General features: G+C 62.7%; 3 protein-coding genes across 3 annotated transcripts; 2 read left to right on the top strand and 1 right to left on the bottom strand.

Annotated features, from left to right (window-relative positions):
* Positions 1 to 11,619, top strand: CHLRE_02g081950v5 (uncharacterized protein). Its single transcript, XM_043059253.1, has 20 exons — positions 1 to 697; positions 767 to 906; positions 1,655 to 2,318; positions 2,473 to 4,365; positions 4,498 to 5,344; positions 5,596 to 5,713; positions 5,904 to 6,033; positions 6,273 to 6,389; positions 6,733 to 6,984; positions 7,144 to 7,246; positions 7,404 to 7,555; positions 7,844 to 7,914; positions 8,108 to 8,187; positions 8,370 to 8,392; positions 8,584 to 8,642; positions 8,841 to 8,875; positions 9,032 to 9,065; positions 9,296 to 9,313; positions 9,542 to 9,658; positions 9,918 to 11,619. Exons 1-20 carry the CDS (start codon positions 449 to 451, stop codon positions 10,012 to 10,014), a joined length of 5,199 nt encoding a protein of 1,732 aa, XP_042926887.1. The 5' UTR covers positions 1 to 448; the 3' UTR covers positions 10,015 to 11,619.
* A 19-nt stretch (positions 11,620 to 11,638) lies between these two features.
* On the bottom strand, positions 11,639 to 15,450 carry CHLRE_02g081900v5 (uncharacterized protein). The gene is made up of 5 exons (XM_043059252.1): positions 14,856 to 15,450; positions 14,106 to 14,712; positions 13,736 to 13,917; positions 13,163 to 13,508; positions 11,639 to 12,915 (listed from the first exon to the last, which is right to left on the bottom strand). Exons 1-5 carry the CDS (start codon positions 15,090 to 15,092, stop codon positions 11,792 to 11,794), a joined length of 2,496 nt encoding a protein of 831 aa, XP_042926886.1. The 5' UTR covers positions 15,093 to 15,450; the 3' UTR covers positions 11,639 to 11,791.
* A 150-nt stretch (positions 15,451 to 15,600) lies between these two features.
* On the top strand, positions 15,601 to 20,496 carry CHLRE_02g081850v5 (uncharacterized protein). The gene is made up of 13 exons (XM_043059251.1): positions 15,601 to 15,957; positions 16,137 to 16,236; positions 16,600 to 16,765; positions 16,969 to 17,024; positions 17,205 to 17,335; positions 17,787 to 17,840; positions 17,987 to 18,161; positions 18,363 to 18,500; positions 18,669 to 18,734; positions 18,940 to 19,019; positions 19,225 to 19,373; positions 19,639 to 19,768; positions 19,929 to 20,496. Exons 1-13 carry the CDS (start codon positions 15,730 to 15,732, stop codon positions 20,280 to 20,282), a joined length of 1,827 nt encoding a protein of 608 aa, XP_042926885.1. The 5' UTR covers positions 15,601 to 15,729; the 3' UTR covers positions 20,283 to 20,496.
* The last annotated feature ends 18 nt before the right edge of the window (positions 20,497 to 20,514 follow it).

Genomic DNA, 20,514 nt, shown 5'->3' with positions numbered 1-20,514 from the left:
TCGAAACGGGTCCGACCGTGTCCGACGAGCGCCACGGGTTTCGGGCCATATGGGGCCTGGCAACTTGCTTACTGCAGTTTGCCCCTCCTGCTTCCGTGACAGATGTTGTCAGGGGCTGTCTGTCGGTCCTTCGATGGCGCCTTTGTCGCCAGTGGAAAGGACCGTAAAACCTTCAACCTGCAGCGTTTTCAAGCAGCAAACATGAAAGCTGCAAGTATGTATGTATTCATATCTGCTGCCACGTGCCAAGGACCGAAGGCTCGACTCGCCCGCTTGAGATCTCCGCATGTGTCGCTTCGGCAATACATACTCGATGTAGTGGGTTTTCCCCACGCTATGCATTGCATTCGTTATAGCTTGTCATTGTTTACACAACTATCATTCAGTCACACACTGACACACGGGGACGGGGGAGAAGCCTATCATCTTAGTCCAAGAGAAAGCGCAAATGGGTATCCTTTCATGCCTGTGTGGTTTTGGGGCGGTAACACTTGCAAAACACCCACGCGGTGCACCAGCGCAGCAGCTGGAAGAGCAGCATGCGCAGCCCGCATCGCCATGCAAAGAGGACTGTCCTCCGCCGCTCGCGGCGTCTCATGTGTTGATCGAGAAGAAAGCCTCAGCGCACGGTTACAAATGCACCAGTCACCATGGCATGAAACGCGGGCACGGGTTTTCCGCGAGGGCCAGGAACGAGGTGCGGTCTTCGTGTGCGTGGATTCTGCTGCATCGAGCTCTTATGAAACTGTTTGTGCCTTGTGCGTAGACTGAGCTGGCGCTACTAGCGCTGGTGCATCTACAGCGGGAGCTCACCGAAAGCTCAGTGGCGGTGGGCCCATCGCTGTTGGCAAAAGTGGAGCACGTCCTCGCGGTTTTCCACAGTATTTTCTCCGCAAGCGAAGTCAGGTAGATATTGGCGCTGGCGGCGTCTCCTGCGTCCGCGTTGTGTCTGACACGCACACCCAAACACTGCCCCAACTTTGCGGCGCTGGTTAGGGCTGGTGCCAAAGTGGTCCTAGGTTGATCCGCATGGCATGGTCAGAGCCTCGGCCCAACCTGGCACCAGGGCCGTACAGCACGCGCCGTCCGGGGGGTGCATTTTGCCAGCCCTAGCCAGCCAAACCCACGGCCAAACCCGCACGGTCGGAGTCGGAAGGCTCGTGAGGCAAATCCTACCGCAGTATTTAGACGCCGCCTTATGCAGATACACAACTTACATCATTAATGAATAATAGTAGCGCTCGACAGAACCGAGGACTAAAATATGTTGGTCAGGGCTCAAGTCGCGAAATTGACCAAAGCCTATATCTCGCATAGGCGATACTTTGGGCCTGTATCTAGTGCCGTCAACTTACATTCACTTATAAATGTCCTCTTGATAATGTGGAGCAACCCTAGTCCTGGCGAGCACGACATCTAGCATGTCGACTTCGGCTCTCGCTCGAGTTTATGCCCGAGAACGATTATCAAACCTTAATTCACGTTAAATAATGCCACTTCACAGTCTAAGGCCTTGGACTCATGCAGTCCCTGGGGACTTGCCGGAGTGCGTGGCACTGGTCTGCATGCATGTAACGGGGCGGGGCAGGGCGGGGCAGGGGAGGGTGACACCGTTTCATGTTCCCGCCCCGCCCCGTTAATTACATGCATGCAGGCTGTACGGAGCCGTGGACACCGACGAGTATCCAGGAGCTGCGCCCTTCATCCTGATTGCCTCTGGCGGAGGCGCCAAACACGGCAGCACTGCACCTGGCGCTGCGTTGACTGCGTCATCCTCGCAGCAGCCGCATGCACTCTGCGCCGCCACCGCACCGCCGGCCCCCGGTACCGGAGCCTGGCCTGCCAGCATGATGCCGGCAGCCGCCGCCGCCCACGCGGTCGGCACGAGCCGCAGCCACCACAGCATCAACGCGAGCGGCTGCAATGCTTCGTGCGTGGCAGCTCTGGACTCGGACGAGCACAATTTGGGAGTGGGCGAGCTGCTCACACCCGGCGCATTGCGTGCGTCATTGCCGCGCGCTCGGGCCCCACCGCCCCAGCAAGGCGCCTCTTTAAAAACGCCCCGGCAGCACGACGCACAGGTAGGCCGGCCCAGTGCCGGTTGCACAGCGCGCTCGCAGCAGCCGGCGGCGGCGGCGGCGGCGTCGCCGTTGCAGTGGTCGGCTGCTGCTGCTGCTGATGCTGCTGCTGCTGCTGCTGCTGCTGCTGCTGCTGCTGCTGCTGCTGCTGCTGCTGCTGCTGCTGCTGCTGCTGCTGCTCTGCACCCGACGCCGCCCGAGTCGCTGCCGGGGCTGCTGGACCGGATGCTGGAAACCCAGGTGCGCCTGTGTACGGTGTGTGTATGGGTACGGTATGTGTATGTGTATGTGAGCGTGTCTGGCGACACACGCGGACCCTTTTACGGTCCTACCTCTCAACGCCGCGGCATGACTGATGAAAAGCTCATCATGGTTTCATCACCCTACCTATCAGGCCCCGGTGTTCACCACCCGCCCAGCCCCGGAAGCAACCGTTGCTGGCGACAGCGGTGGCGGCGTCAGTGGTTCTGCATTCGGCGACATTACTGATGCCGCCGCTGCTTCCGCCGCCGACAGCGATGTGGCTGTGCTCATCCCGCTCAGCAGCGGCCGCCGTATCCTGGGCGCGCTGTGGATTGTGCGGCACGGCAGCGGCGGCCCCGCAACTGCCACTACGGTCGCTGCCACCAGCGCAGCCGCGGCCGTCGGTGCGGCCGTGAGCGGTGTCGCCGCCAATGACAGCGGCGTCGTCGGGACCTCGAGCTCACCTCCGGCGCAGCGCGCAGGTGTCACCAGCGGCATTGGCCGTCATGCGACATTCGAGTTTAGTGGGCGCCTGCCCACTACGGACTTGGCTGCGGCTGGTGTCGCCAGCAATGTCGCCGCCGGCTCCCGGCGGTCGCTCGCGACGTCTTGCTCCATCCCGTCCAGCGGTGCTCCTGCTGTGCCGCCACCTGCTGCAGCCTGCTACAGCCTTCTGACGAGCCCCATGGCGCTTCAGCAGCTGTCCATGTGTGCGTCGCTGCTGCTGGGAGCCGACGCAGCGGCACTGGCGGCGCTGGCGGACTGCCTGGCGGCGGTGGCGGGGGCCACAAGCTTTACGGCGCTGGTGGGCGCACTGACAGAGGCGCTGGCAGCGCACGTGCGCGAGCGTTACCTGCTGGAGCCACGTGTGGTGGCGGCGTTCGTGCCCGAGCCCTCGAGCGCCGTCGGGCTGCTGTTCGGCGCCGGAGGCGGCGGCGGCGGCGGTGGCGGGCGCGGCACCAGCGCAAGCGCTGTTCCTGCCAACAGCCCGGCCTTCGGCCTTGTCGATACCATGGAGTCGCCGGCGAGTGCGAACCGCTCTGTGCACGTCAAGGAGGGCCTGCTGAAGCGGTCACCGTCCACGCGGAGTATGGCAGCTGCACCTCTGGGGACTGCAAGCCCGGATGCCAAGCGCGCGAGTGCGGCGGTGGCTGTGGCGCGCGTGGCCCGGATTGTCGACGGCGCCGCCACGCGGGCGCACAGCGAGTCGACGGCCCGGCGAATCCGCCGCATTATTCCCAGCGGCCCGGTTGGACTTGCCGCCGCTGCACACGTGTGCGTTCCCGACCCGACCATGTCCTCTGGGGGGCATGCCGGCGGCGCCGCGACCGGCACTGCAGGCTACGCCAGCACCAGCAGGGGCCGCGCAGCAGCCTCGCTGGGAGCGGCGGCGCCGCGCGTTGTGGCCTTGTCCAACGCCGATGTGGCGGCAATAGACGCCACGGCGGCGGCCGGCAGCGGCGTTACCACCTTGCGCGTGAAGCCCTTCCCGCTTAATAACACACTGCTGCGTCAGCTGGTGAGAAAGCAGGTGGCAGACGCGGCGGCAGCAGCCCCTGCCAAATCAACACAGTCGCGTGCGCTCGCCAGCAGTAGCACCAATACTGGCGGCGGCGGTGCGAAGGCGGTTGCCGCCAAGGGCGCCGCGATTGAGATTCCGGACTGTGCAGCGCACATGCAGGATGCGCGCATGCCGTCACGTGACGTCCTCATGCTGCTGACTCACCTTAATGCAGCAACTGGGGGCGGGGCCACCGGTGTTCCCGGAGATGGGGCTCGATGTGCCGCGAGCGTTGGACAAACCACCTCGCAGTCGTCGCAGCTTCGGTTTACGGCCTCGGCACAGCAGGAGCAGCGAAGCGGGCCGCACAGTAGCGGCGGCGGTGTGGGTGGCGGCGGCGGCGGCGGGCTGCGCTCCCTGCTGCTGCTGGCCCTGCCGGCTGGCGACGGTCGGGGCACGCTAGCTTTCTACGTCAGCTTTCCGCAGCAGTTGCCGCTGCCTTTATTGCGGGAGGCCCGTGGAGCGCTTTTGGAGGTGCTGGAGGTGAGTTTGTTGTCCAACGTATATACCGATCTAGCTAGCTGCCTTGCCGTGTTCAAAGGAAGCATGCCAAGCCAGCCACGGCTTGACCGATGTGCGTGCTATCCACCGCGCCTCCCTGCGCCTCCGCTGCAGTGCGCGTCGGCCCTGGTCGCGCGCAAGGTCACAGGCGGCCTCGCTGCAGAGGTGGAGACGCTGGCGACCGCCGCGCCCGGAGCCTCCTACGCCGTGGTGCAGGACCACCACCACCGCACCGCCGACCTACTCAACGCCGAGCACGGCGGCACGCGCGGCGGCAGCGGCGGCCAGCAGGAGCTGATGACTGCACCCGCCAACGTGATGATGGGGTTCCTTGGCAGCGGCAGCCTGTCAAGCGCATTCGCAAGCAGCGCTGCTGGCCTGCGCGGGCTCACCGCGAGTATTCGCAGCGTCGGCGGCATGCGCGCTGGCGGTGGCGGCGGCGCCGGCGCCGGCGGCACTAGCATCGCCATCCCTGAGGACGACACGGAGCGCCTGGACCCCCTGCTTGCCAGCCTGGAGCCCGAGATCCTCTACGACACGGGCTGCACCGACCGCTCCGGCGAGGGCCGCCGCGTCGTGGCTCTCACCAGCAGCGCCCTCAACGCCGCAACAATGATGGACTCCAGCAGCACCCACGGGGGCGCCGGCAAGCCAACAGGCGGCGGCGGCGGCGGCACGGCGCCTGCCGTGCCCACCGCCCGCAGCCGTGCCACCTCGGCCAACATCAGCCATGGAGCACTGGCAATGGTTGGGATTGCAAACGCCACGGCCGGCGGCGGCTCCGCAGTTGCCGAGATGGTGCTGTGCAGTCCCTTACGTGAGAACACGCCAACCGGCATGTCGCCGCCCGCGTGCGGCTCGTCAAGTGCCCACGATACTGGGCTGCTGCTTGTGGGCCAGACGCAACCAAGACGCATCACCCGCAGCACGAGCGTTATCCACATGGAAGAGATGGACCCAGGTGTGACGCTGCCGTACCGTATGCATGCATGGCAGGCAGGCGCGGTGGATACAAGCGTCTGAAGCAGGGAGGTCTGGTTTTCGTCCAGCCCATGTGCATATCAGGGCGCAACCTCTGTGTGCACTGCCCACGCTTGCTGAGGCTCCCATCCCGGCGGCTTTAATCATGCGGTGCCCAAGTAATAACTCCCCCCCTCCCAACGCTGCCGTGCCGACCGCATTTGCCTCGCTTCGTCCTGTCTACGCCCGCAGTCCAAAACACCATGCGCGCCCAGATGCCTCTGCTGGTGGCGAGCCTGCAGACCAGCATCAGCAACGCCCGCTCTGAGGCGGCGCTGGTGCACGCCGCAGCAAACGCGGCGCTGCCCAGGTGAGGACCCGGGCGGAAGACTGTAACACAGCAGGGTCGCATACTTCTGTGCTCCTGCGTGTTCGAATTGCTTGTATGAGTACGGACGCTAGTGCTCGCTGCTGTCGTGAAGCGCGCACGCGTGTGCAGGCAAGCAATGCGACACCAACAAGGCACTGACGTGCACCCGTTCGACCACACTGCCGTGCAGGTCTGGGTCTTCTGCGCACCTGGCTGGGTACGGCGGCGGAGCCGGCAGCAGCGGCCCTGTGTCCGTGGGCGCGTTCGGCCGGCAGCAGTCACAGCTCGCGCCTGCAAGTGCGACTCCTCGGGCCGGGCAGGTGAGGCGGCACGTGAAAGGCTCGATCGGGCAATGGAGGCATCTCCAGCGTCCTACCCACCATGCATGCCAGCATGCATGCAGCATGCTCATCACTTGTGGCGTCTCCACAACCCAGGGAGCCTATCACGCCCGCCAACGAACTATCAACCTACCGTCTTTCCGCCTCTATACGGTATCCTCCAACACGCACCTTTCCGCCCCTCCCTCCCTCCCCATGACCCCGCCCAACTGCCACAGAGCGACCTGGACCAGCTCCAGCTGGTGTCCCAGTTGGGCGTGGGCGGCTGTGCGGTGGTGTTCAGGGGGCGGCTGGGCACCCTGGACTGCGCAATCAAGCTCATGGAGATGCCGGACGTGAGCACCTAGACGTGCTGTGATTAGAACTTAGACAAGTGTTCCCCGGTCAGGGAAAAGGGGCTGAGCCCCTCCACAGTCTGAGGCCGAACAACCGCATCGCCCGGACATAGCCGGGGTTTGTGCCAGTATGGTACTTTTTGCAGACGCAGGCACGGACAGGGGCAATCCTGGGGGGCTTCGCCCCCCCTGGATCGCTTCGCTCGGGGGGCTCAGCCCAAAACTTCGCGGGCGTGGTGGGCGGCGTCTGCGATGCTGCATGCTGCTGCGCAGGTTGAGTCCCAGAACCACAGCAGACGGCATGTTTCGTGCTAACATGTAACGTGCACGCTTGCGCATGCAGGTTGATGAAGAGCTGGGCTCTTCCCAACGCTTGGGCACGATCAGCAGCGGCGGCGGCGGCGGCACGGCATCAGCAGCTGGCGGCGGCGGCGGCGGCGCAACCGGACCCGCGGGCATCCCTGTGGCAGCTGCGGTGGCTGCGGATGCGGATGCGGCGGCGGAGAGGGAGCGCGTGATGGCGCGGCGTGCAATGCTGCGAAATGCGATGGAGATGGCGGCGATGCAGATGATCAGCCACCCCAACGTGATGCAGGTGCGGAGCTTGGTGCGGATAGGATGCGTGGCAAGAACGGGCGGAAGACGAAACGGCCGCCATGAATGCATGCATGACGACAAAGCCTGTTCCTGGTTTCGTTCGGGCATCTGTCACATGCGTTTAATCTCAAACCCCTGGCTTGTTGCTCGTGTCCAGGTGTACAGCACCTTCACCAACGTAACCCTGGGCCGCTGCGCCAAACCAGACGGCTCGGACTACCTGTTTCTAAAGTCGGCGGGAGAGGTGGAAAAGGGCCCGGGTGAGTCATCAGTGTGAATAATGATTACCGCACTGCTGCCAGGTCATGACAATGACCCCCAAGCCACGCCAGCTCTTGCCTCCAGCCTTTCCTACCTCCTGCTGACTTGCTCGGGCCCTGCTGCTGCCGCCCTTCCATTGGATCGCTCGTTCAACAGGCGCGCCGCCCATCTGCCTGGCCATTGTGTGTGAGTGGTGCGACCAGGCGTGCCTCGCAACCGCCCTGCACAACCGCACCTTCCCGGTCACCCTGGGGCGCATGGCACCCACCCCGCAAAACCCGCGCGGCCCACGCATGTACGATTACACGGTGAGACTTACGTGCGGACCAACCCGTTGCCGCGTTTTTGGGTCATGTTGCCTCTGCTTCCAACTCCTAAGCGCTCATTGAGAGGCTGGCTGGACACCCACACCCACACCTAGCTATCATACACACCCACACGTGTCCATCACACACCGCACAATTACACGTGTGCTCCGTCCAAGTTCCCCAACAGCAAGACGCAACCCCGAACCCCCTTTTCATGCTTTAACGGCTACCCCCCGATTCCTGGGACCTATTGGGCTCGGGCACCCCTCCCCCCCCACACACACACAGGGCATCATGATGACGCTGCTGGACATGGCCATGGCGCTGAAGCACCTGCACGCCAACCAGCTCATCCACAGGTACGCACGCGGAGCCACCGGTATGGAAACAACCCAGCCGGTTGCCTCAAACTACAACAAACTGTGCGCACCGTATACACATCAGTCGCACTCGCACATCGGTCGCACATTATTGCCCCGGGACGCACACGCCTCGTCCGCTTTCATAACAAACGGTGAACGCTGCTGTACCAACACACCTGTGCAAATACAGGGACATCAAGCCCGCCAACATCCTGCTCAAGACCAACACCATGGACCGCCGCGGCTTCACCGCCAAGCTGGCAGACTTCGGTGCGTGTCTTGCATTATGGGGGCACGCGTGCACACGTATGTGAGATGGAAGAGTTAGCTGGTTCTGAGGGTGCGTGTGCCAGTATGGCGTACGGTATCCATGCATTCCATCCATGCAACCTTTATGCGGCAATGAAGTACCGTATGTTCATGTATGCCGCGTTTCCCATGACGCTGCGCAGGTTTTGTGACCCTGCTGAACATGGTGCGTGAGGGAAGCAGCGCGGCAGTGCGGCAGGACCGCAGGACAGCAGCACTGCAGCAGCTGCCTTTCCCACCTTTGCTGCAGACACACGCACATTGAAAAGATGTAGCGCTCTAGTAGTCTGCTCCCTCCTCTAATCTCCTGTTGTATGAATCATGTCACCTGGACACCCCGGCACTCATCACATGCAGCCGGGCGATGCCCTGAGCGGTGGCGAGCCGTTTGTGTTCGTGGAGGAGGCGTGCGGCACGTGAGTGCGTGGATGTTTATGCACGCTTGGTGTGCTGCGCACGTGGTTGGCCGTGGCGCTTGCTTCTTTTGCGTATTTTCTGATGTGCACGGGCAGGCATTGCCTTATTGCCTACAGCTTTTCACCGTGCTATGCCACTTTCTCAAGCAGTACCGCACCACGCTAACCAGCCAGTTCAATCAATCAATGGTCGCGCAGGGTGACGCACATGGCGCCGGAATGCTGGGCGAAACGTGAGTGGTTACACATACACACTAGTGCACACCGGAACGCCCTCACTCTCGTCATGCTTGAAACAGCTGGACGACCAGAGGGGATTGAAGTAAGCACAGGAACATGCAAAGTCGGTGCTGAGACGTGGTCGTGCCTATGTTCCATCATCCGCGCAGCCTGTCGCCTGGACGCAAGCTGTGACATCTACAGGTGCGGCAGCGTAGATGGTAGGCCCCAGCAAGCGACGAGTTAGGCCTGTGAGAAAGGCTACATACGAGGCACAAGCAGGACTGTACTGTTTCCATCCTGCCTTGATTGGTTTGCACGCACGTCTTCACCAGGCCCTTAACTGGTGCTCTTCGTCCTATACTACCTGGACTCGCTTTTTTCCCGTGTGCCGATTTCTTTCATCTTACGCTTGATTACTTCGTGCTGTGCAGCTTTGGCATTGTGATGTGGTGAGTTAGTGCGTGCACATGGCGGGGCAAGCACACTGGGGCTGGTGTGACGAGGAGCGAGCGAGGTCTCCAGCTGTGTGCCATCCATGTATTCATGTCCGCCGCCGCCTTGATGGCCGTGTTGTGCGTCCGCGCTTCACACTACGGTACTGTTGTCAATCGCATGCTGCATGCATCATGTTCCGGCCTTGGCCCTGATCTGCCTGTGACCTTTGCTGGCGTGTGCAGGGAGCTGACTGCGGGTGGCCTTCGGCCATACCCCGAGATTGCCCCGCCGGACATCCGGAGGCACGTCTGCAAGGGCCTCCGTCCTGAATTTAATGAGACCGTACCGCCGCCATACAAGTGAGACACCCGCTGGTTGTGACACATTGCGTCCTGTGGGGTGATGGATCATTGCTCCCTTCATCATCGCCATGAAGGCTATGCATGCATCACTCCGTACCGCGCACGCACCCCTCATTCGGCTTACTTTGCGGCACGCACCCCTCATTCGGCTCTGCCGCACGCAGCCCTCAGTCAGCTCTACCGCAATCAGTCAAGCACGCAACATCGCGCATTCACTTGCTTGCTTGCTCTTGCTTGCTTGCTGCATGCATCGCAGGCACCTGGCTCAGCGGTGCTGGTCCGAGGACCCTCTGCAGCGGCCCCACTCCTCCGAGCTAGTGGCCATCATCAGCCAGCTGCTCAACACCACCTGAGACGAGCGAGCGAGGAGGAAGCAGCAGGCAGATAGCTAGACACGGCGGTAGCAGCGCATCTGCTGTGTGCGGCTGCCGCGGCTTGCTCGTCCGGCTAGTGTTGGGTTGCATGTTGCTGCTAGAGCCGCTTACCGTACCTAATGCATTGTCTTTCTTTTGAGGATGCATGAGTCGGCGATGACCGCATAACCGCGCTGGCAAGCGGGAGCGCGCGCCCGTCAGAATCTGAGACTGGCGCCAGAGGAGCGAGCGGGTCGGCTCTATATATAGTTGTGCATACGGTATGGGGCGGCGGCGGGGCGTACGGCGGCAGCAGCGCCCACCCGCGCCCACAATTAAGCAGCGCAGCGATGAGGGGTGCCAGTGTGTTTATATCAGGGACAGAAACAACCGGTGAGCGAGCACTGTCTTGAAGCTACAAGCAAGCGCAGATGATTTGAAGAACAAGCATTGCAGTAACCGGACCGTCAATCGTGTAGCATGCATCGTCAGCAAGGGGTTTTTCTACAGCATTCCTTTGACACTCCTCAATTTGAAGCATTAATACCAATACCTGCTCATGAGCTGGACACACTGATGAGCTGGGAAGTGCGGCACGATGCAAACTATATGTGCACGAGTTGAGACAAACAAGTAAGGGCGGCCATGCGTGTGGCATCTAAGTGTGGGCCGGCTGCGTGCGGAGGTCTGTGAGATCCTTGTGACGCGCGCGAGGGGCGTGGAATGACCAACGAGACTGCAACCCGTCGATTATACTGCTTAGGCATTGTTGCCCCGTGGCGGGGGATGGGTTGAGTAGCCGCGGCAAATGGCTAGCTGCACACCTACACGCCCGGATGTATGGACGGCGTTGTCATTCACCAACCTCTTCTTCATTATTAGGGGAAGCTAGGCCGGCTCGCCAACAGGTGTTGTATAGACGTGTTGCTTACGTGGTCAATGTTGCAAGACTGGGCATCGGGCGGCGTTGCTTAGTCATGTCCTCGGTCGGCGGTGCGTGCATGCTGTTGCCACGCGTACGACGTAGGCCGCCGGTGCCGGCGGCGGCGCGCACGTTTGGCCGGCCAATAACGTTTAAGAGTGGCGCCGTACCGGCATTCTTCCATTCTTCCTGCATCTTTCATCCACGGCGTGCCCATTTTGCCCAGATTAAGCTTCTTGAGTAGATGTTTTGTCAACCTTTCTTGATCTCATTTTGTGTCGTGATGTGTATGGGTGAACATGAATGCAACGGAACGCGGGCATGTGGAGAAAAGCGGCTTGATGAATGAGGGCGACGTCTGTGGCGATGGGTTGCAGTGCTCCTTCAAGTGTTTTGCGGGGGCGGGGACACAGCTGGAAAGGCACACGTTTTGGTTTTGGGCTGAGCCCCTGAGGTGCATCAAACCCCCATTTCCAAGAATCCAGGGGAGGCGAAGCCCCTGGGATTGCCCCTGTCCGCACGCCCCCAAGTGAACCCTGGTCGGTGTGAAGGTGCACCAGCAGTGGCACGCACGTATGAACGCCCCTTGACCGAGGCGCGGTGACACACACGGCAAGTTGCCTGGGTTGCGAAGGAGCTTGTAGTATACTTGCACTCCATCAATGCTGTAACATACTTGCTGTTACCATCAAGCCGCGTCCCAGCACTTTCATGCATCTGCATGCTCTGCGGCCTCAAAGGCTCACGGAAGGAGGCATGCCGCGCGTCACAGCCAGCAGCCACACACGCGCATCGACGCATCCGTAGACACACCCCAAGCGCGCCAGCGCATGTCAACTGCGCCCTGCAAGCGCCCTACCGCAGCAGCTCCTGTGCGGCGTTCTTCACACCCAGGGGCGCCCACACCGTCCGGCCCTCCGGGAACACATATGCATGCACCTTTGCCCCCTGGCCGGGGCCCGCCTGACCCGCTGCCGCCGCCTCCGCCGCCGCTGCATCCCTGGGGGACCGGTCCGCCACCCAGCTCCCCACCTTGGTCAGCACCTCGATCAGCTGATCCACATCCAACTGCAGATGCTGGTCCCGGGCCGAGTGGCTGCTGCGAGCATACAGCTCCGGGCCCGCCTTCGCACCCTTGGGCTTGGTCCCAAGCCGCCGTCGGGGCGGTGCGACCACTCCGGAAGCTGCTACAGCCGGCCGTCCTGCCAGGCGCGTCGCCGCCGCTACTGCCGCCTCCGTCTCAAACGTGGCTGTTCCTGCGCCTCCAACATCTTCGTCCTGGTCCTGCAGGCGCCGCCGACGGCGGCCCCAGCCGAACCAGCCGCCATCTTGCTTTTGGGGCTCCCCTGTCGCAGCCGCCGCCTCCCGGGCCTCTTGCCCTGTCCCTTCGCCTGCGTCATCAGAAGCACTGGCAGCCTTCTCCGCCGCCTCCCGGGCCGCTGCCGCCGCCTTGGCTCCGACCAGGGCCTCAGCTACCCTCTGCAGGTCGCTGGGCGCACACTGCGCCGGGTCCTCGATGTTGTATGCCACAAACACGGGCGCACCAGCGGCCGCGCTGCGCTCGTACATGAGCGGCGACCAGCGGTCCGCGTGCTTGGTGTGGTTGGTGCCAAACCCGCACGCACGCAGCTCCAATACAACTGAGCCCACGCCGCGCCTGCCTACGCCACCGCCCGGCTCCAATAGCTCCTCCTCACCGTCTGCCTGCTGCTGCTCCAGCGGCTGCTGCGGCGGCAGCAGGGGTGCCGCACCGTTTGCCGCCGTGCCGTTGGCGCCGGGAACAACGCGTACGGCACGGTACCCGTGCATGAACATGCCGTACGCCGACCCCTCGCCGTACGGCGCCACTAGCACGTGCGCGGCGCGTACGGCTGCTACGTTTGCCGCCAGCCTCTCCGGGCTGACAAGCGTGCCGTTGCCGGCGGGGTCAAAGTCGTGGGCGGCACAGGCGATGCGTGTGAAGGGCCCCGCGGAGAAGCCTGCAGGCATGTAGGCCCGGGGGACTGTGTCAGGTGGTCTGGATGCCAGTCGCAGCAGTGCAGCACGGCAGTGCTTCAGTAGGCGGAGCTTCTGTACTGCAAGGCACGCACCGCATGTACTCCGTTTAAATCAAACAGATCTCGCTCGTCCTGCCTTGCGTGGTTCAGCATCGCTCTCTCTGCCGCTTTCATCTATGCACCTTTTCCCTGTGCGTGCACCCGCCCAACCGACCCTCCGTAGTCCCACCTTTGCGGTTCGCCTCCTCGCACGCATGCAGCACCTTATCCAGGTTGAGGATGCGCCGAATGGGTCCGCTGCGGATCTCAAACAGCACACGCAACGTCGCACCGCCAGCCTTCACAGCCTCAGCTTCAAGCCGGGCCGCGAGCGCCGCCGCCGCTCTAACCTCCTCCACATCGCCGTCGCTGCTGGCAACAGCCGCGGCCTGCTGGGGACGGCGCTGCGTGCCAAAGCCCGCGGGGTCGGGGTCGCCGGCTTTGGCCGCAGCAGCGGCGAGCACGGCGCCCATGCGTTCCCCCGCGTGTGTGGTGGGTGTGGCGGGGTCGCCGGGCCACGACTTGCAGACCACCACCTGCGCATGCAGGGCGGCACACGCGACATTGTCGTTGCGGCACGAACGCACGCAAGCACATCGGCACAGCGCGGTGGCTTTCCAGCTCGCACCCCGGACCCAGCACCCAATCAATCCTAACATGCGCTCTCACCCATCCCTCCGAACGAACACGCCGTTCTTCTTGTTGCCGCGCGCTTATGACGTCCTGACCTCTCAATCCCCTTCCGCCTCGGATGTCCACGAACCTTGGAGAAGCAGTGTACCCGGGTGCCCTCGCCCGACCACTCCACCGGCTCAGGCGGCCCCAGCCGGCCCAGCTCGGCCATGGTGATGACCGGGCGGCGGCTGTAGCGCTGCAGCAGCAGCCGCTGCGACGCCGTCAGACCCAGTCCGCCCGGCATCATGGCCACGAGGGTCGCGGAATCGTCTGCGAGTATCAACAAAAGGATTGCAGCAGAACGTGCCGTGCAGTAGGGGACGGGTTGTGCCCTAGCTTAGCCACGCGGCAGGCGCTTTGGTCGCCCAGCCTGCCAGCGGTAGCTCCTCCAACCGATAGCCTGCCATGTACACAGCCGTGTCAAACACATGCACACGCGCGCAGTCCACGGTACTCACCCAGCGCCCCCCGCTCCACCATGCCGTCCACCATGGCCGCCACGCCCGCCGCCCACCATGACACCAGGGCGTACGGCCAGTCCGTCATCAGCAGCACTGGCAGCGTGCAGCGACTGAAGTAGTGCTGCGGCGGCGGCCCCGCCGCCCCGCCTCCTCGCTTCCCGCCCTTGCCCTTGCCGCCGCCGCCCGACCTCGCGCTCCGCCGCGCCGCGGCCTCTTGCAGCGCACGCCTTCGCAGACTCCGCCCCGCCTCCCTGTCCCGGTCCCCGCTCGCACCCGAGAACTCTTCCCCACCACCGCCACTTTCACCGCCTGGGGCACTGCGGTTCCAGCCGGGCGGGTGGAGCAGCGCGGGCTCCAGTTCGCTATTCGCTGCAGGCCTCAGCCACAAAGCATAAGGCGGCTCAGTGGCGTGCGCGCAGTCGGCGATGCCGGCTCCCGAAATCAGCGCAGCTGCATAGTCAGGGCCGTCGCCGTCGCCGTCGCCGCGGCCGCGGCTGGCGCCGGGCAGGGGCAGCGACCAGGACTTGATGGTGGGCAGCTCCGGAAGGTCGGCGCGAGAGAGGTTGTTGAAGGAGTAGAGCGGGTTGTGGGTCACAAGCGTGTCCTGCATGTGTGTATGTGTGTATGTGTGGCGTGGGGTGCGCATCAAGCACTGGCCACCTTGTATGGACCGCACGCCTACGCACACTTCCGCTGCTGTCCTAGCACCAACGTCAGTCAAGCTTCGCTGCCGTAAGTTAGCCACACCTGGATGATGCACGTGTCCTGCAGGATTTGGCAGGTCGGGTGTAGTGCTTCGCGCTTCAGCGTGGGCTCCCGGCACGAGGAGAACACGCCGCCGCTGCGGCCCTCCGCATCCCCACCTGCTCCGCCTCCACCGTGCTTGGCTGCGGCTAACGGTGTGGCTGCAAGCACAGCTATGATGCAGGCAGATGCCGTGGCGATTGAGGCTTTCCACCGTCCAGGCCATGCGCGCTGCGGCATTCCCAAGCCGGGGCAGGGCTGGCCCGACCGTGCCCGGCTGGCCGTCAGACTACAAAACTGAGTCGCACGCCACGCCTTGCAGCTGAGCTTGTCATTTAATTTTCCAGGGCCTCGTTGCGCGACGCCCTTGTTAACGCGGCCGAACGGCGAAGTGGCGCTGTTAAGGTTTGGTCAGCCTCGGGGCCTCGAGCTCAATGGCGTCGCAGTGTGACAAATTGACAACGTGTATGCAATCTGTTTCATTTATCTTCTGCGATTTACGAATTTACGAGCCCTAGGGTACAGCTGTCAAAAGCGAGAAAACTCAGAGCAGTCAAAACTACGACCGCCAACACACATCTACGTGCATCAATGTGATGCGAGAAATACACGTACGTACGCTGAAGTCAAGCAAGAGGGCTGCGAACACGGTGATTGCCGCGGACTAAAATGAGAGATTGCAGTGGTGGGCCGACGCACCTCTATTACTCTGTTGATGGCTATGCTTTCAAACTGATATGCACTGCGACTAGGGCAAACTGGTGGCTCTTAAACACCTAGCAAAGCGCGGTCTGTCGCCGGGGTTCTGCAAACGCCGGCACGGCCGTCAAGTCGCTGTGATGGCATAAACAGCAGGGTTAAAGATTCAGCAATCGCCATGACTCGGCCGTCACCGGGAGGTCGGGCGAGCCGGGCGGCACAGTGCGACTACACCTCGAGGGAGGTGGCGCTGGTCTTCCCCAGGCCTAGTCGACAGGCCGGGTGGTACGGCCTACTGCTCCTCCTTGGCTGCGGCGCTACTGTCGCGACAGCGGGCCTGGAGTACTGTTTTGCGAGCCCAGAGCTAAATCCAAAGAAGTTTGCGGACCCGTGCGTCATACTCAAGGTAAGGGGGCTGAACGAGTGATTGGGTGTTCGTGCCGCGTGTCTGTAGCGTTGGCAGTACCTTATAGGCTGGGGAATGGCTGTTGACGCGTGGAAGTATGAGATTGGGCGACTACCTGTTTCACTACGTCATGCCCGTCAAATGTCCTGACGCCTTTCTCTGAAATGCAACAACCGCAGAAGACGTGCGTCTTCCAAAACGTATTGGTCACGTTTGACCCGGACATGAGCAGGCGGCAGCTGCCAACCATGCCCTTTGCCAGATGGAACTTCCCCAGTGGTGCGTGAGGGCAGACCGGCGGGTACATAGTTTAGCGCTATGGAACTTTACCTTAGTATCGGGCTGTAAGCCGCGGTCCTGAGCTCGTTGTGTTGTGGCACAGTGTGTGCGGCAGCATTGCTTGGGAGGCTGGGAGGCAGGGGGAGCCGGGAGGAGGGGCCGTGTACCGTCTGTAGGACCTGTAGTCCATCCAGCATAGCTCTGACGTGTTGATTACTAGTTTCTTCTGCATCAACCATCATGTTTTGTCCACGGGCAGGATGCACAGCGCCGCTGAGAGTAGCAGGCGCCACGGCTCCGCCAGCACACACTGCACCACGCCGCGCCCAACACACTAACCCCGCACACGCACTGTCCCCACAGGCAAGACCAACAGTGACGCATTCCGCGGGCAGCAGCCCTACTACAGTCCCTTCCTGCGGCGCGCGGGGCCTGCCGAGCTTGAGCCGCCGGAGCTGCAGGACCCGGTGTTCAGCGCGTGCACCGTGCCGCTTGTGGTCATGAGCGACTGGGCCTTCAACGTGGGGGAGTGAGTCCGACGTGCGGGACTGCGGGGCAGGCACAGTGTGCTGTTGGGCTCTGGGTCGTCGATGTGCTGTGCAGAAGCCAGTGCGTGGCGGGCGTGGCATATGTCTGCATGCGGGCACGATGGGGATTTTGTGCTGTTGTATGCACGTGTTGTGTGCTGGGGAGGCAGTGGTGAGATGCTGCTCGGGCATGCGCGCCTCACAGGTTCCTGGCAGAGGTGATGCCCATGGTCCACAAATCCATTTTCGAGCTGGGGCTGGGTAAGTGAGTGGGCACAATGCTGGAGAAGACACGGTACCACGCGTCAGCCAACTGCGGGCGTTCATGCATGTTTTTGAGAGCTCCGGCTCTCGACCCCAGTGCACTCCCTCGCTCGCCCCAAGTCGACCAGCCAGTCCCACTTGCCACCCTCACCTCCCCCGCGGTCCCCCACACCACAGACCCCAACGTGTCGCTGGTGTATGCGGTGCCGCACGGCCTGGCGCTGACCACCTTCCACCGGGTGCTGCTGCAGCCCTACAGCCGCTACGGCGTCACCAGCCTGGCGGAGATCGGGCGGCTGGACAGACAGGTGTGTGGGGAGGGACACGTGAAGGCTGCTGCGTGTGTGCGCATGTGTGTTAAATGCACAACGGGAAAACTGCGCGCAGGACAGTGTATGTGTGTTTATGTAAGTGTAGGTGTGTTAGAGAGCGGCACAAGGAGGGAAACACGCAGTAGTACTTGCGTGTTTGCCTATGATATGTGTTTGTGACGACGAGGTGTGTCACGGGGAAATGCATGTGTGTACATTGGAAGTGCACAGCCGGGATGGGGAAATGTGCAAGCGAGGGAGAGACTGGACAGGGCTTGGGGCGCAGGTTTTCGGACTGTCGACTGACGGGGCAATACCCGGCAGCTGGCGTTGCGGGGGCATCGGTGGTGCCGCAATACGCGCATCTGGCCGTGTTGCATGTTTGCAACATAAACTTGCTGGTGATTCACGCGCTTCCCGCCCTGCTTTACTCATACCCACCTCTTAGGACGCGCCGGCCATGTGGTCGGCGGAGGGGCGGCACATCAACTGCTTCGAGAAGGTGCGTGCGGGCCAAGGCTTTGAGGAGTGAGAGATTATGATGGGCCAGTGGAGCGTACCAGCTCTTTCTGCAAGGTGCCGGATCTCTATGACCGTGCAAAGCTTCGTGTGGGCCTCTTCTGCTGTGTTGCGGGCCGGTGCGTGCAGATGGCGGTGTGCAAGTGGCAGGGCGGTCGGAACCACAAGGGCGTGCCGGTGGCCAAGGTGGGCGCCGAGCTGGTGCGGCGCCTCACGACCGGCCGCCCGCCGCTGCCGCCCGACCCGCTGGGCTTTGGCAGCGTGTACCGCATCGCCGGCTACAAGGAGTGGCGCCCGCCAAAGGGTACGCGGCGCCCACTGCATGACTGACTGCGTGACTGACTGACTGACTGCATGACTGACTGCATGGGTGGGCACGGAACGCTGGGTGGAGTGCATGCGGGGCACCCTCAACGTGCGAGGGCCTGAGCCGATGTCAGGACTCTTAGGATCCACGCTTCAGGCTTTACGGAACTGTGGCACGGCATGGTGGGACGCCATGCAGACCCCAAGAAGAAGAAGACCAAGAAGCCCAAACCCAAGCGGCAGCGCGACGTGGCAGAAGACAATCTGGCGGCGGAGGACGCCGAGGCGGCCGAGGCGGGCCCGCCCAAGCTGCGGGTGCTCATAGAGAGCCGGCACGGTGAGCGCCCCGCCCGCCCCACACGCAGCGTCAGCAAGGGTCGGCGTCGGGGCGACCGGCCACGCAGCGGCATGTATACATAGTCCGTTTGCAAGACATGCTACCGGTACTATGGCAGTGAAGTTGACAGCGCGTGCGTGTGTGTTTCGTTGTTGCATGGACGCACAGGCATGACGCGCAACCTGCGCAACCTGCCGGAGCTGTTGAACGTGTGCGAGCGGGCGGACAAACAAGGTGGGCACTGGCTGTCTTGCCTTGCCGTTGCGGAGCTTGCGGCTCTTGTGGCGCCTCCCATCAGTCGATCCGCCGACTCGCCTGCTTGCACGGCCTCCTTGGGACGTGCTTGCTGGCAAGCCCATGCATTCCTAACTAGCACGTATCGCTGAATTGCTTCACTCGCATTTTTGCAACCGCGCCTGCGCCGTGGCGCGCCAAACAGGCTTCAAGGCGGGTCCGTTCCGTGGCATCGCCTGCCGGGAGTACAGCTTCTCGGACCCACACGCCGCCTCCAGCCAGTCGGTACGCTTGTGTTTGCGTGTGCAAACAGATAACGGCACCGTTCCTCATTGTCGTGAGCGCGTTTGCGGTTGTTGATTCCATAGGCGGCGGCAGCACGGCACCGGTAAGCATGGTGCAGGGCTGCGCGGAGCCTGACACGGCAAGTCGTGCACGTGCCGTCGCACACACGCTCCCCTGCTCCCCTGCTCACTGCCCCCTGCTGCAGGTGGCGCCGGACCACTTCCTGACCAACGTGGCTGCGGTGCGCTCGGCCCACGTGCTGGTGATGCAGCACGGCGCCGGCGCCATTAACAGCTTCTTCATGCGGCAGCAGGACGCGGGGCCGTCGGCGCTGGTGGAGCTGAGGCCCTGCAAGTGAGTGGGGACCGGCTGGCTGCTGGCTGGCTGGCTGGCTGGCTGGCTGGCTGGCTGGCTGGGTGCGGGAACACGGAAAGAAGGTGTTGACGTGCGGGCGAGCAGCCGAAAGTGACCGGCACATGCCTCTTCGGACTGGCACATGCCTCTTGCGGCACCGTGCATGCGTGCATATTGACAGTTCTTGCATTTCCCCTGCTAGTGACGCCGCCTCCTGCACCTTCTCAACATAGCCGCTTGATTGTACCCAACTGCTGTGGACCAGGTGGGGCACCAAGTACGGCTTTTGGCCCGACTCCTATGAGCCGCAGCTGCACGCGCTGAGCGATGATGCCATCCGCGTCTTTGTGTACAACGTGGAGGACCGCCGCCAATGCCAGGCATCCGACTACATGGTGGGCGCGAGTGGGGGAGGCGTAGTGGATCCTCAGCACTTCCTTACATGTCACTTGCTGCCAGGCAACTCAACTGCCCCCTCGCTCTCTGGCCACACCGACAACAATCCAACCTTTGACCGATAGTCCCATTTCCCCGCACGCAACCACCTACCCCCAGGCGATGGTGAACAACGACACGCTGCCCGCCTCTGCGCTGAGCGCGCTGCCGGCCATGCGCGCGCGTGACCAGCATCTGGAGCTCATCCCCTCGCAGTTCATGGAGGTGCTCACACACGTGGCCAGCCTGATGGCCAACCTGTCGGACTACCGGAGGGCGCGGGAAGAGAACCGGCTACACGCCTACGCGCTGCCGGGCGGCGGTCCGGTGTGGTATGGGCCGCTGGGCATGGCGGAGTATGAGGACTACTTTCGGAAGCAGGGCTGGCGGAAGCCGAAGGCCTTGGAAGAGGAGGAAAAAGAGGAGGGGGAGGAAGAGGGGGAGCAGGAGGATGAAGGCGAGGAAGATCAGTGAAGCTTTTGTACGGTAACACGACTAACACGCCACCAGGCTACATGCCACGTGGGGCATGGGCGTGCTGTGCTGTGTACGATTGCAGTCTGTACCATAAGTGCAAATGCTTGTGCACGGGCTAAGGCACGGGGCTCAGGTGGATTGCGGATTGTCGGATACACCGCCTATTATGCATAATGCAAAGAACATGCATATGGGCGCCATAATACACGGATTCGCCACAACTGCAAAG

Source organism: Chlamydomonas reinhardtii, chromosome 2 (genome assembly GCF_000002595.2).
Source record: "Chlamydomonas reinhardtii strain CC-503 cw92 mt+ chromosome 2, whole genome shotgun sequence".
Lineage (NCBI taxonomy): Eukaryota > Viridiplantae > Chlorophyta > Chlorophyceae > Chlamydomonadales > Chlamydomonadaceae > Chlamydomonas > Chlamydomonas reinhardtii.
The sequence above is the reverse complement of the archived record's forward strand: the minus strand, read 5'-3'. Positions and strand labels throughout refer to the sequence as shown.